Below are 13,291 nucleotides of genomic sequence, written 5' to 3' on the forward strand. Positions count from 1 at the left end.
GAAATAGAATTTCAGGTGATCAACTCTCATCCTACTTCAATGGTTATATGATTTTCTTCTTTAATCTATTTATGTGGTTAATTATATTAACTGATTTCCTGATATCAATGATCAAAGTTTATTTCCCTGGGATGAAATCAAACTTAATCAAGATATATCCTCTTTTTACTACAGTGTTCTTTTTTAGGGCTTCCCTGTTAGCTCAGTTGGTAAAGAATCCACCTGCGATGCAGGAGACCCCGGTTCAGTTCGTGGGTCGGGAAGATCCCCTGGAGAAGGGATAGGCTACCCACTCCAGTGTTCTTGGGCTTCCCTGGTGGCTCAGCTGGTAAAGAATCTGCCTGCAGTGCAGGAGACTTGGGCTCAATCCCTGGGTCGGGAAGATCCCCTGGAGAAGGGAAAGGCTACTCACTCCAATATTCTTGCCTGGAGAATTCCATAGACTGTATAGTCCGTGGGGTCACAAAGAGTCACATGACTGAGCAACTTTCATTTCACTTCACTGTATTTACTTTGCTGATAATTGTTTAAGATTTGTTTCTGTGGCCTGCAACTTTTCTTTCTTGTTATCCTTGTCTGGCTTTGGTTGAAATTGTTAACCTCATATAAAATGTATTAGAGAATATTTTCCTGTGTTTCTATTCTCTAAAATCAGTAAAACTTTAATTGTGCATTACTTGAACTTTGGTAGAATTTACCTATTCAGGCCTTGTGGGCCTTAATTTCTTTGTGGGAAGATTTTCAACTGATTTTGTTTTTGAAATAATTATATGACTATTGAGATTTTTTTCTGAGCCAATTTTGGTGAGTTCTGTTTTCTGAGATTTTATTTATTTCATCCAAGTTTTTTAAATGTTGGGTATAAAGTTATTCATATTTTCTTAATATCTGTTTTAAGTTCTACAACAATTACAGCTATGCCCCCTTTCATTCATAATGTTTTTTGGAGCCTTCATTTTCTTGCTAGAGATCTGTCAATTTCATTAACCTTTTTGAAGAACTACCTTTTGGCTTTTTGAACCCTCACTCTTGTATGTTTCCTTTTCTTTTCCTGTTTCTACCTTTATTTCCTTCCTTCAAATTTCTTTGTTTTTATTGTTCTTTTTTCCTTTCATTGCAAAGTGAAATCTTGTCTCTTTATTTTGAAACTTTCCTCTTCTTAATGTAAGCATTTAAGTACTACCTTCTAAGTAGTGCTTTAACTGAATCCTTTGTGTTTTGATATGAATATTTTTGTTATTAACTCAAAATGTTTTCCCATTTCCATTATGATTTATTCTTTGGCTTATTAGTGGATAATGATTTTTTAAAAAAATATATTGATCATTATTATAAGTTGATGGGATAACAATTCATTACTGTGATCATTGATAAATATAAAGCATTTAGCCTATCTTTTCTTTGTGAACTCTGCTTCAAGTAGACCAAATATTTGATTGAGAAAAGTTTTTTAGAATTCTACCCAGTAAATGTAGATCCTTAATAAAACAAAGGACCTGTGCAATGATCATCAAAGCATGTAAAACTTTTATATGAGGGACTTTCCCGGCGTTCCAGTGGTAAGGACTCAAAGCTTCCAATGCAGAGGGTATGGATTTGACCGCTGGTTGGAAAACTAAGTTCCCACAACCTTCAAGGCAGGGGGAAAAAACAGATAAAGGAATGAAACAACAACAACAAAAATAAAAAAACCTTTATATGAAAGCTTGATGGGGAGCTTTATGATGGAGGAATCAGGCTGATACTACATGAACACTCTTATGATTCTAGTGTCACTGAAAATGTGACAGTCAGGATATGATGTACTTCGGGATGTGATACAATAGATGTGTAACCCCACCTCTGACGCTTTTGAACTGTGCTGTTGGAGAAGACTCTTGAGAGTCCCTTGAACTGCAAGATCAAACCACTCAATCCTAAAGGAAATCAGTCCTGAATATTCAATGGAGAGACTGATGCTGAAACTGAAGGCCCAATACTTTGGCCACCTGATGCGAAGAACTGACTCACTGGAAAAGACCCTGATGCTGGGAAAGATTGAAGGCAGGAGGAGAAGGGGACAACAGAGGATGAGATGGTTGGATGGCATCACCGACTCGACAGACATGAGTTTGGGCAAGCTCTGGGAGTTAGTGATGGACAGGGAAGCCTGGTGTGCTGCAGTCCATGGCTCACAAAGAATCGGACACAGCTGAGCAACTGAACTGATAGCCCCACCACTGAAGTAGTCCTATCCAAAAAAAGAAAAAAAAATTGAGCAAGAATCTAATGAAGTATCTACATAGACTATCAATTTACCAAAAATACAAAGGATAAAGGAACAATTTAATGTTAGTATGCAAGGAGGGGCTTCCCTGGAGGTTCAGACAGTAAAGAATCCACCTGCCATGCAGGAGATGAAAAGAGGTTGGTTCAATCCCTGGGTTGGGAAGATCCTCTGGAGGAGGGCATGGCAACTCACTCCAGTGTTCTTGCCTGGAGAATCCCGTAGACAGACGAGCCTGGTTGTCCAGCCTGCCAGTCCATGGAGCTGCAAAGAGAGGGACAAGCCTGAAGCAACTTCACACGTGCACTGGCGCACACACACGCACGCACACACACAAGGAAACAATCAACCAAATCCAGAATGTAGGAAAGTCAGTAGGATAAATGACCTGATTTCTTCTATGAAAGAATAAGGTGAGGAAGGAAAAGAAAAAGAGGGTAAGTGGTTATAGAAGAAAATGACATGAGACATATAACAACCCAAATACTTTTTACTATTTTGATTCCAGAACTTCAGTTGTTTTTATCAGAAAGGTTATTTAAGGGGTATAGCCTGCCATACTGCTAGAAACAGAAGCCTGGCTTACTTTTTAAAGACATAAGCAGTTTGCTTTTCTTTGTACTTTTAAATGGAAAAAGTGTGTAAGGTGTTTATATTTGCATATAGTGTGTTTAAATTTGCCTAATGAAGTAATTTTTAAAAAATTTTAAGTTGCTTCACTTCTTGTTTTAAGTAACTTTTGTTTGTGTTTGTTTGTTTTAGCTGTGCCATACAGCATCAGGATCTTAGTTCCCCAACCAGTGATCAAACCCATGTTCCCTGCATTGGGAGCATGGAGTCTTAATTACTGAATTGCCAGGAAAGTCCCTAAGTGTTTTTTTTTTTTAATTGTGTGTAAATCTAATTTCTAAATCTACATTTATCATAAGAGAATTAGGGAAATTTGTCTTTTTTATTTCAACTGACTTTTTTAATAAAGAGATTAATACTTTTTGTCAAGTAAAGGACCTTTCCCTTACTTAAGTTTTGATTTGTATGAAGAAGGCAATGGCAACCCACTCCAGTACTCTTGCCTGGAAAATCCCATGGACGGAGGAGCTTGGTAGGCTGTAGTCCATGGGGTCGTGAAGAGTCGGACATTTACTGAGTGACTTCACTTTCACTTTTCACTTTCATGCATTGGAGAAGGAAATGGCAACCCACTCCAGTGTTCTTGCCTGGAGAATCCCAGGGACGGGTGAGCCGGGTGGGCTGCCATCTGTGGGGTCGCACAGAGTCGGACACGACTGAAGCAACTTAGCAGCAGCAGCAGTGAGTTTTCTTAAGGGACAACACAATCAGGCCATTACCCAAAATACTGTCAGTTTGCCACCAACTGTTCTTGTGTCTGCCAACAGCATAAGCCATTGGAATTTATCTTAACATTACTTGACCTATGTCTTTTACCCCTGTTATAAGGACACCATGAAGATTAAAGTTGTAACAGGTGTGAAGTCTATCAAGCAATTCTTTCTACATGGCTACAAGTGTACATGACTATACTGTTTATACTTGTTCTGGGGCAAAATATATACTGATTTCTCTTGGAATATATTTTCCACATTTCATGTAGAATTATTTTCCAAAGAATTAAGGAAGGATAAGAACCCCTACATTTATGTATTGCCTAACTCTATCTACTATCATTGGTTTTTTGCCTATAACTAGAAGAGCATTTTTACTTGATGCTTTGCTTTCTGAGAAAAAAAATTGTAGAATTTTAGAAAAGCCAAATAACTAGAAAATTTCTTTCTCCAAAACTTTAGTGCTTTGTAGATAGATGTATTTGAGGGTTAATTTGAAATAAATAGGTGTGTTGTTTTAAAGACAGCTCTTAAAGCTGAAGACCAGTCAGCACTAAACTCATTTTACTGAGATGGTTTCGTCAGCCCTTACATCAACACTATTCAAAAAAAAAAAAAAAAAAGGTATCTGACTCATCAAGACTGTATAGTATTGTTCTTTTGGACGAAAATAAGGAAGTTCTGCTAACTTGTTGCTATTACTTAATTTCTGATTACAAGTTATTAATATGTTTAATTCTGTTATTTTCTAAATAAAAACCATATTACCTTATTGTGGTAAAATATACATAACATAAAGTTTACCATTTAACTATTTTAAAATGCACCGTTTAGGGGTATTAACTGCATTCATGTTTTGCAACCGTCACCACCATCCATCTCCAGCACTGTTTTGCCTTCCCAAAATGAAACATCATACCCATTAACACTGACTCACTAGCTCCTGCTCTGTCCCCTCCCCAACATCAGCCCATGACAACCACCATTCTATTGATACTTTCTGCCTCTATCAATTTGAAAGAGTTTATTTCTAATGGCAATAATCTAAAATCACTTATGTAAAGAGAGCAGGAGTCAAGAGAACAAATGGAGCTGACCTCTAAGGTAGGAAAGAACTGTGTGAGGCTTTAAAGTCTTTATTTATAGATTAAAAAAAATAGCATGCCATCACTGATGCTGCCCACTCACTGTGTTCCGTGACATTTATTATAGGCAGAGAATTTTTTGTGGGCCTTTCCAAAAGGACAAATCAACGAGGTGCGGAAATCTTGGCTGATACTTTTAAGGTAGGTAAAGGATAATTTATGCCTGGCACAGAGTAACTACCTAATAAAAAGTCATAGACCCATTGAATCAATATCTCATGAATAATGATATTTTTATGTCATGGGCTTTGCAAAATAACTCTTAATATTTGTATGTTTGCTAGAAGTTTTAGAAGCTAAGACTTAATAAATAGGCTTCATGGGACTCCCACAGCATCAACAGATACAGTTATCATGGACATTCTGCTTTCTCCCAGTGTATAATCAATCATACAACCACTTGGCAGATATTCCTGGCGCAATTGATGACTTAAAAAATATATATCTGGAGTCCCAGTTGTCTCTAAAATGAAAAGTGGAATTAAAGATCACGCACACTTGGCTGCCTACTCTGTGCTGGGCCTTCCACATACATCCTCCCAAGGTGCCTTTACTCTACTGGTTTTGAGCAGATTGGCTTACCACGCTGCTAAGGAAGAGATGTAATCCCCAAGAAGCTGTTCCCCAGGACAATGTGAGGCTCTTGTGTGCACAGGATATTCAGACACATCCTTCTGGAGTAGCCCCCTCTGCAGGTCAGCCAGCGAAGCTGTTAAGGCAGTCACAGGTCAGGTAGGAGGCTCTGCACTTCCTTCTTAGAAGCAGTCTTCATTTAATTGGCAATACCCAAACCTATGAGGCCCAGTTTTCTTTCCAGATGTTCAGGGACCCCAGCAGCCTCCTGGAGAGCAAGAATGTTTTGAGCAGGTTTGAACGGGTTTTAGAGTTATTCTGCCATGACAAACTACTTTCTCTCATATGCGTAGGACTATGCAGTCTCCACGGTCCCCGTGGTGGATGCTTTGCACTTGAAGAGTTTCTGCAGCATGGCTGGACCTAACCTAATCGCTATTGGATCCAGTGAATCTGCACAGAAGGCCCTCAAGGTAAACGTAAAACTTTGCTCTTTCAAAATGCAGTAGGCACTGCCTGTCGCATGGTTTTTCTAATACTGTCTACTGGACAGACAGCAACCAAGGGTAGCAGGGAGAGAACTTGAGCTTTCTGTGATTTACACTGTCATGACCTCATATTTATTAGGAATCAGGAGCACTTAATACGTACTGTTACTCTGAGTAAGTAAGTACTTGTTGTTTAGTTGCTAAGTATTTCTGACTCTTTGTGACCCCATAGGCTGTAGCCCACCAGGCTCCTCTGTCCATGGGGATTTCCAGGCAAGAATACTAGAGTGGGTTGCCATTTCCTTCTCCAAGTAAGTACTTAGTAAGTACTCTTCCTGGAAAATACACCTATTAGAAGAATTCTTCACTAATGAACCATTCTTCCTCACACATCAGGTTTCCTGGAAAGAAATAACTCATCACAGTTATTTCTTCTGAGGAAAAGGAGGGCATTCCACCAGCAGAGCTCTTTATAATGTTTTATCTTTTAACTCAGGTAATTGGTACACACAGAGTCGTTACATTATTCTTATCCTTTTGTACTTCTGAACTATTTCATAAAAATCTTTTAGAAAGCTGTGATTCACAAGTACCTAAAAATTTTAACTTTCCCATTTGCAGTGGAATACTTAAATTTTAGGAAAGTCATTTTTCTCATTTCACAGATAGGAATCAGAAAGTCCAGAAAAATTACTACTTGCTTTAGGTCACACAGCTAGATGGAGAGTAGACATCATTGATAGCGAAGATTTTCTATCGTTACAGTGCTTTACAGTTCAAAGGCACCTTCCTTCTCTCTAGCTAATAACCCTGGGAGATAATCTGGACACTTCATAAGGGCAAAGACCTTGTCCATTTTGGTCACCATTGTGCCTCTTTATGTTTGGCCCAAGGTGGTCCCTAAATAAATATCTGGCATACAGTGAATAAATGAATGAGGGAAGTGACTTTATCTCCATTTTGCAGTTAAGAACTAGATCGAGTGGCTCACCCCAGATCACAAAGCTAATACTAAAAGGTGGGCTGGGATTACTTTTTGTCCCTTCTTCTCAAGTGGTGCTGCATGACATGTGACTTATTAAAGGACCAAGACAGGGATTTCCCTGACAGTCTAGTAGTTAAGACCTCTGTGTTCCCAATGCATAGGGCACAAGTTTGATTCCTGTTCAGGGAACTAAGATGGGCTTCCCAGGTGACTCAGTGGTAAAAAGAATCTGCCTCCCAATGCAGGAGCCACAGGAGATGAGGGTTCAGTCCCTGGGTCAGGAAGATCCCCTGGAGATGGAAATGGCAACCCATTCCAGTATTCTTGCTGGGATAATCCCATGGACAGAGGAGCCTGGCAGGCTACATTCCATGGGGTTACGAGGAACATGGTTGAAGAAATTCAGCACTCACACATGCAGAAAACTAAGATACTTCATGCAGCACAGCTCAGCCAAAAAAATAAAAGTAAAGAACCAAGACAGAAATTTCTCTTAGGCAAAGAGAGGAAATCTGTGTGCTCCAAGGTACACAGTTTATTTGTTTGCCCTATCTGGTCTTGACTCTTCTACCTCAGGGCTGGGCTTGGTATGCTTTGTCTGGGAAGCAACCTCTGCCTCCCAATTGCTGACTTTGTACTTTGCATTATCTGCAACTTCTTTCAGTCAATGCACTTGGCCTTTCTTTCTTCCCTTTCCCAGACTGTATCTCTGATTATATTTCTCGGACCTTTAACAATTGTTGTTGAATAATCTACTTTGGGTTTTGAATTTAGTGGCTTTTTCTATGTTTCCTTTAGAGAATGTCTTTTGTTCTGTTTCATCTGGAAGCCTGTGTCAACTTTCTGCATATAAAAAAAAAGAAATGATGCCTTGAAAGAAAATAGTTGATGAATGATATCATTCAGAGGATCTAGGAAGATTATTTCTCTCCTCAGGGACTAACTATGATGTCTTCCCATGGCAGCTGGGTTGGCCTGCACGTGTCTGAAATTGATTACAAGGGAAGGAGAAGGCTGAAGTTGTCCATACGGTGCCTTTGTGTAAATTAGCAGAAAGAACCTCCTCTGGGTAGACAAACTAGAAAAAGTAGTTTCATCTGCCATTCTGGGTAAACTAGGTCCCTAACTCAAAGAAACTGGTCTCTAACTCAGTAGGTCTCTAACACAAATTGGTCCCTAACTTAGTTTAGAGAAACTAACATGTAATAAACTAAGAGATAACACAATATGGTTTAACTAGCACTCAGTTATATGAAATAGCCCTAATTGTTATTCAGAAGAGAAGAAACTCCTTGAGGTCTAGATATTCAGAGAAAACTTCATGAAGAAAATGTGGCTTGATGTGGGTCTTGAAGGGTTTGTCAGAGTGGGATTCAGTGAGAGAGAGTTCCAGGTGGAGACAGGAAATAAGCAAAGACTAAGCACAGTATATTCATGAGATGTAACCAAACTAGCCCAACTAATAAAGAGTTTCCTTGTGGGTTCCAGGGGACACAGCTGGATGGGGCAGATGATGTCTGAAGGGGTAGGGACACAAAAGTGAGCAAAGAATGAGTTTATCTCCATGAAGCAGAAGTCTGGTTATCCATAGGCTCTGAGCAGAAAAGGTTGTATTGCTGCAAAGCTGTTGGACCATCCCTCCTTTTGCAAAAAACTAAATGGAGAAGGAAGGCCCTGTGGTCAAAAAATGGCAACTGATGACCTGGACAAAGAAAGCCAAGCCTCAAGTTCCATTCTATGCCTTGGCCACTCACCCACATTTCTCCATTAATCATTTCTTTTCCATTGTCAAGTCCTCTAAGACCACATCTTTTAAGAGCATCGCGTGAGGGTTTTATAGTCCTCCTTCCTTTAGAGTCCATTTGAGTCAGTGTTAATAATGATGTTCACTCTACTTGAAACCTTCTGTGTCAGAAACTATAAATAATTCTGACTAGAAAAACATTCTTTGGAGACTGAATTTTCCATCAGAAAATGTGCTTCATAAACCATGGGCCTGTGGAGTTGGCCAGTGCCCACCTGCCATGTTCCTAGCATCAAAAAGGTCCTCTTCCCTGGTAGCCAAGGTAGGAGTACAAAGTTAACTGAAAACTAATGAGATCTCCATGAGGGTCAGAAATAAGTGGGTTGGTGAAAAATTCAGATTTAGTGAATTGAACTGGTTATTTGAGGACAGTTTAGGCACCTGCATTAAATCAATGAATAAAATTGATGGTGGGTAAGTCTCACTGCTGATTTGGACATATAAATACTGATATAGACAGGCAGGAAGACAAACGGTCAGAAACAAATATGTCATTTACAAGTAATGAAATTGTGGGGGTGTTTTCCCACTTCACAAGTGAAAATACTGAGGACAGATGAAATAAGGCATTTTGAATAGGATCTCATGGTGTCAGAATCAGATTTCCTGGACCCAGCTTCTGCTGGCCCCAGTTGCCCAGCCCACTCCATAGCCATTCTTTTTCTATTGGAAAGCCTTTTCTAATTATTTTGCCATGGATTGGTTCTAGCTAAGCTCTCTCTTTCTCCTCCCCTCTCTCCAACTATTCCTCTCTTCCCATTTATTGCTGGTTATCAGTATCTGATTTGTATCAGGGAAGATGTGAGTTTGGTCCCAGATAGCTGTTTTTCCTTTGTAAATCGTGATATCTCAGTCTTGTCTCCATAGAGAAGCCCTTGGCCACTTGGGCATCACTTTGAAGGGTGTAGTATTTAAACTGGGATGAATTGTGCCTTTCTGTGCTACACACAGAAAACCTGATTGCTTCCCACATCTGTCACTGCTCTTTGAGTACTTGCTTCCTTCAGAGTCTTTAAAACTACTTCTTGCATATTCATGCAAAGCTGAGAGCCCAAGGGCTTCCCGGTAGTCTTACTGCATTTGAAACACTGTAATGGGTTGCAGTCTATTCTTGGTTAATGAAGTGGGTTCTTTTGGAGATAGTCATCATACCTGTCTAGGCTGTAGGAGATTTAATAGTGTATGCATTGTCTATTTAAATGAAATAATCCATCTAAGATGACTTTAGCAACTCTCTGCTAGAAAGCCCAGAATGTATTTAACACAAGGTATATTTAATACACTTTTAATACAGTTTATCTAATATAGGAAAGAAAAAAAGGAGGACCTATCATTACCATATTTTACCATTGATGTGGCCAAAGTACTGGCAATTATGTTGATTTGAAATTACTAAAGATATTAGATACCAGGTCTTACCCTAGAAATACTGTTATCTAAGCAAAATTAGCCTTTAGAGCAACCTGCCCTTGCTATACTTTTTCTCCTACACTTTTCAGCATTCCCTTCATGCCCCTGGGCAATCACTACCTTCATCCTGCTCCTCTAGTTATAAAAGAAATAATATAAGAGTAATTAATTTATGTTCAGGCAGTAGATCCGCTAGTACTCTTCCACGAGGAATGTTTGTCTTCTCAAAAGATGATAACTCCAGTTGCTGCACAGCTGAGCTTCGAGTCACAAATGTAATTTGAGCAACAGAAGCCAACCTCCAGATAACACATATTCTCTTATCTCATTCATTTAAAGTTAAACAAGAGATAAAACTGGAGTGGGTAGCCATTCCCTTCTCCAGGGGAGCTTTCCAACCCAGGGAGTCAAACCTGGGTCTCTCGCATTGCAGGCAGATTCTTTACCTTCTGAGCCACCAGGGAAGCCCAGAGATCAAACCACTCTATGCTATTAGCAGTCTATGCTGCTGCTGCTACTGCTGCTAAGTCGCTTCAGTCGTGTCCAACTCTGTATTATTAGTAGTGAATTCAAGAGGGAGGGAGTCATGGTGTGCAGGGCCATCTTGTATATTATATTTTAATTTTTAAAGATTAGTAAAAATACATATATTGTTGGAAGTGGGCTGTGATTAACTTACAGAAATAATTCTTCAGTAGCTAAGTCTAAATCTCAAATCCTTGCTTTACCTTCCATGTGATATCTTTTAATAAGGAAAAAAAAGGCAAACCTTATATACCCCTTGACCAATATCTCCCCATTTCTTCTTGCCTGCCAATCTTTGTAAAACTTAAATATATATATATATATATATAGTCCTTTATATGTCAGTAAAGCTGGGGAGGGAAAAAACATAATAAAGAGTGGATTTGCACTACATCTCACCCGTTCTTTTTCTATATCCGTGCCAAAATCGACTTGCTTTCCAGGAACCTGGATTAATTACATGCTCTCTGTCACAGGAGGACAGATCATAATTCTCGCCATCGGGAGGGGCTCTCAGTAATAATTTTTAACCCAATCTTCTTGGTAGCATTTAGTCTTCCAGCCACCTGGGAGTAAGAGAAAGGAAGGAAGGAAGCAGAAAAAGAGGGAGTGAAGAAGATAGGAAAAGGAGGTGGGGAAGAGTGACACTTAGCTAAAACAATCAGATGAGAAAGCTGCTGCCCTCCCCAAGTTCAGAGCTCCTGGGACTTGTGGTACTGACATGTTGAGGGGTGTGCCATAAGCTGGCCAGGAGGCAAGAGGCATATCCCCACCTTCCTAACTTAACCCCACACAGGAGACCAGGTATTTTTCTCCTTTCGGCATCTGCAGTTTTGTTTAGTGACCTTTCTTTTATTACTAATTTTATTCTTTTGTATCACAATGAATTATTGTTTAAGATTTTTAATAGAAATATTAAAAGGATGTGGTAAGAAAAAAATTATGAGATCACCACTCCATTTTTTGTGCCTTTGTCATATTAATGGAGCTGAAATATAGTACATGGAATTCCAGTAGACTTGCAATTTTAAATTAAAAAGATCATAATGCATCTGGACAGGAATGTCTTTAAGTTTTTTATGTTTCCTGAAATAACAAATTACACTTGTAAGATTCCTTGAATGAGGACACGGGCTGCTTGCTCTGAGCTAATTTAAATTGCATAGGATACAGTGTGTTTTTCTTTTGCATGACTAACTATATAATAGAGGTCACTCAGTATTTCCTCTCGTTTTGACTCAGCTTCAGCATTGATTTTATGTCCAAAAATGTCCATGTTATTTTATAGGTGGTCATTTAAAAAATGAAAATGGAAAAAGTTTTTAATGTTTTTGGATTTTGTATGTTTTTTTAATCCCCTGGAATTTCCTTTAATGACAACTGGAACAGCAATAGCAAAAACCAAAAGACAGAAGGAGAGCTAACCAGTATCAACAGCATGATTGAAATGGAAAAATAAAGACTTTGCATTCTCAGTTGCTGTCACAGGGAATTACAGTCTATAACCACAAGATTTCCCACTTTGTGTGTCTACTGTGAAGGACAAATTGACAATCGTCGTAGGTTTAATTTAGTCTCATTTTGGGGTTTTCTGTTCCAATTGTATTCACCAGATTCACAAGACAATGATCTTTTAAAAAATAATCAACTGTGCCTGAATTAAGAAATTAAAACACAAAACCAAATAGACTCTGAGTTTGTAACAACTGTTTATGCTCCTTTTCCTGGCAGCAGTTGGCTTATCTGACAGTATTCCCAGAGCTGTATGCCAACAAGGCTGGGGTGGCCAAATAAAATGCTTTGGCATGAGAGGGCAATAAATAATCTGAAGCTCGGAGACCAAAACAACCTTGCTGTATACCAGCACTAATCCCAAGCAAGGCAGGAAGAAAGCAAAATTGGCCAAGTAGGAGAAAGGGAACAATAATGTGATTTTTTCTCTTGAGCTTTCAAGAAAATGTCAAAGAGGAAAAAAAGGAAGAAATAATATTTAAAAGGCTGTTCATTCTATCCATTATATAATGGACATCAAAAAGTACTTAGCAGACTCTATGGGATGTCATTGGGGGAACTCAAGTATCTTGTTTGGAGGTTGAGCAAATGGCCTTTTATGGGTTCTTTCAATACAAGACTCCTGCTCATGAAAGAGAAAGCCTCTGAGTGACCTTGAATTGGTGGTTCCTGATAAAAGATGTGGTTTAAAACTTTCTGAAAACACACTGTCCTGGCCCTATCTCAGAAAATTCTGATGTTCTAGGTCTGGGATACAGTCTGGCCCTCTGCATTTTTTAAAATTTATTATTGAGGTATAGTTGATTTACAGTGTTGTGCTAATTGGTGCTATATAGCAAAATGATTCAGTTATATATACATATGTATTATATATATACATATGTATATGTATAAATACATTCCTTTTCATATTCTTTTCCATTATGGTTTATCACAGGATATTGAATATAGTTCCCTGTGCCATACAGTAGTACCTTATTACTTATCCATTCAATATACAATAGTTTGCATCTGCTAATCCCCAACTCTCAAACTTCCCCATGCAGCCCTCCTCCGTCTTGTCAACCACAAGTCTGCCCTCTGCCTGGCATCTGTATTTTCAAAAGTTCCACAGGTGATTCTGGTACACAGACTAAGTTGAAAGCCACTGCCTTCAAGAATTTCTACAACTTACAAAATCACTTAACTTATGATCCTGAATAATATGCACCTGAAGAAGCCAATCACTGTATCTATAACA

General features: G+C 38.9%; 1 protein-coding gene across 1 annotated transcript in view; it reads left to right on the forward strand.

Moving 5' to 3' along the window:
* The window catches only part of DDAH1 (dimethylarginine dimethylaminohydrolase 1), a 152,160-nt gene that overhangs the window by 113,039 nt on the left and 25,830 nt on the right, over positions 1–13,291 (forward strand). Inside the window, exons 3-4 of the mRNA XM_068965769.1 lie at positions 4,822–4,895; positions 5,681–5,800. Of these exons, the coding sequence (XP_068821870.1) occupies positions 4,822–4,895; positions 5,681–5,800 (194 nt within the window). The remainder of the gene's footprint in view (positions 1–4,821; positions 4,896–5,680; positions 5,801–13,291) is intronic.

Source organism: Capricornis sumatraensis, chromosome 2 (assembly GCF_032405125.1).
Source record: "Capricornis sumatraensis isolate serow.1 chromosome 2, serow.2, whole genome shotgun sequence".
NCBI lineage: Eukaryota > Metazoa > Chordata > Mammalia > Artiodactyla > Bovidae > Capricornis > Capricornis sumatraensis.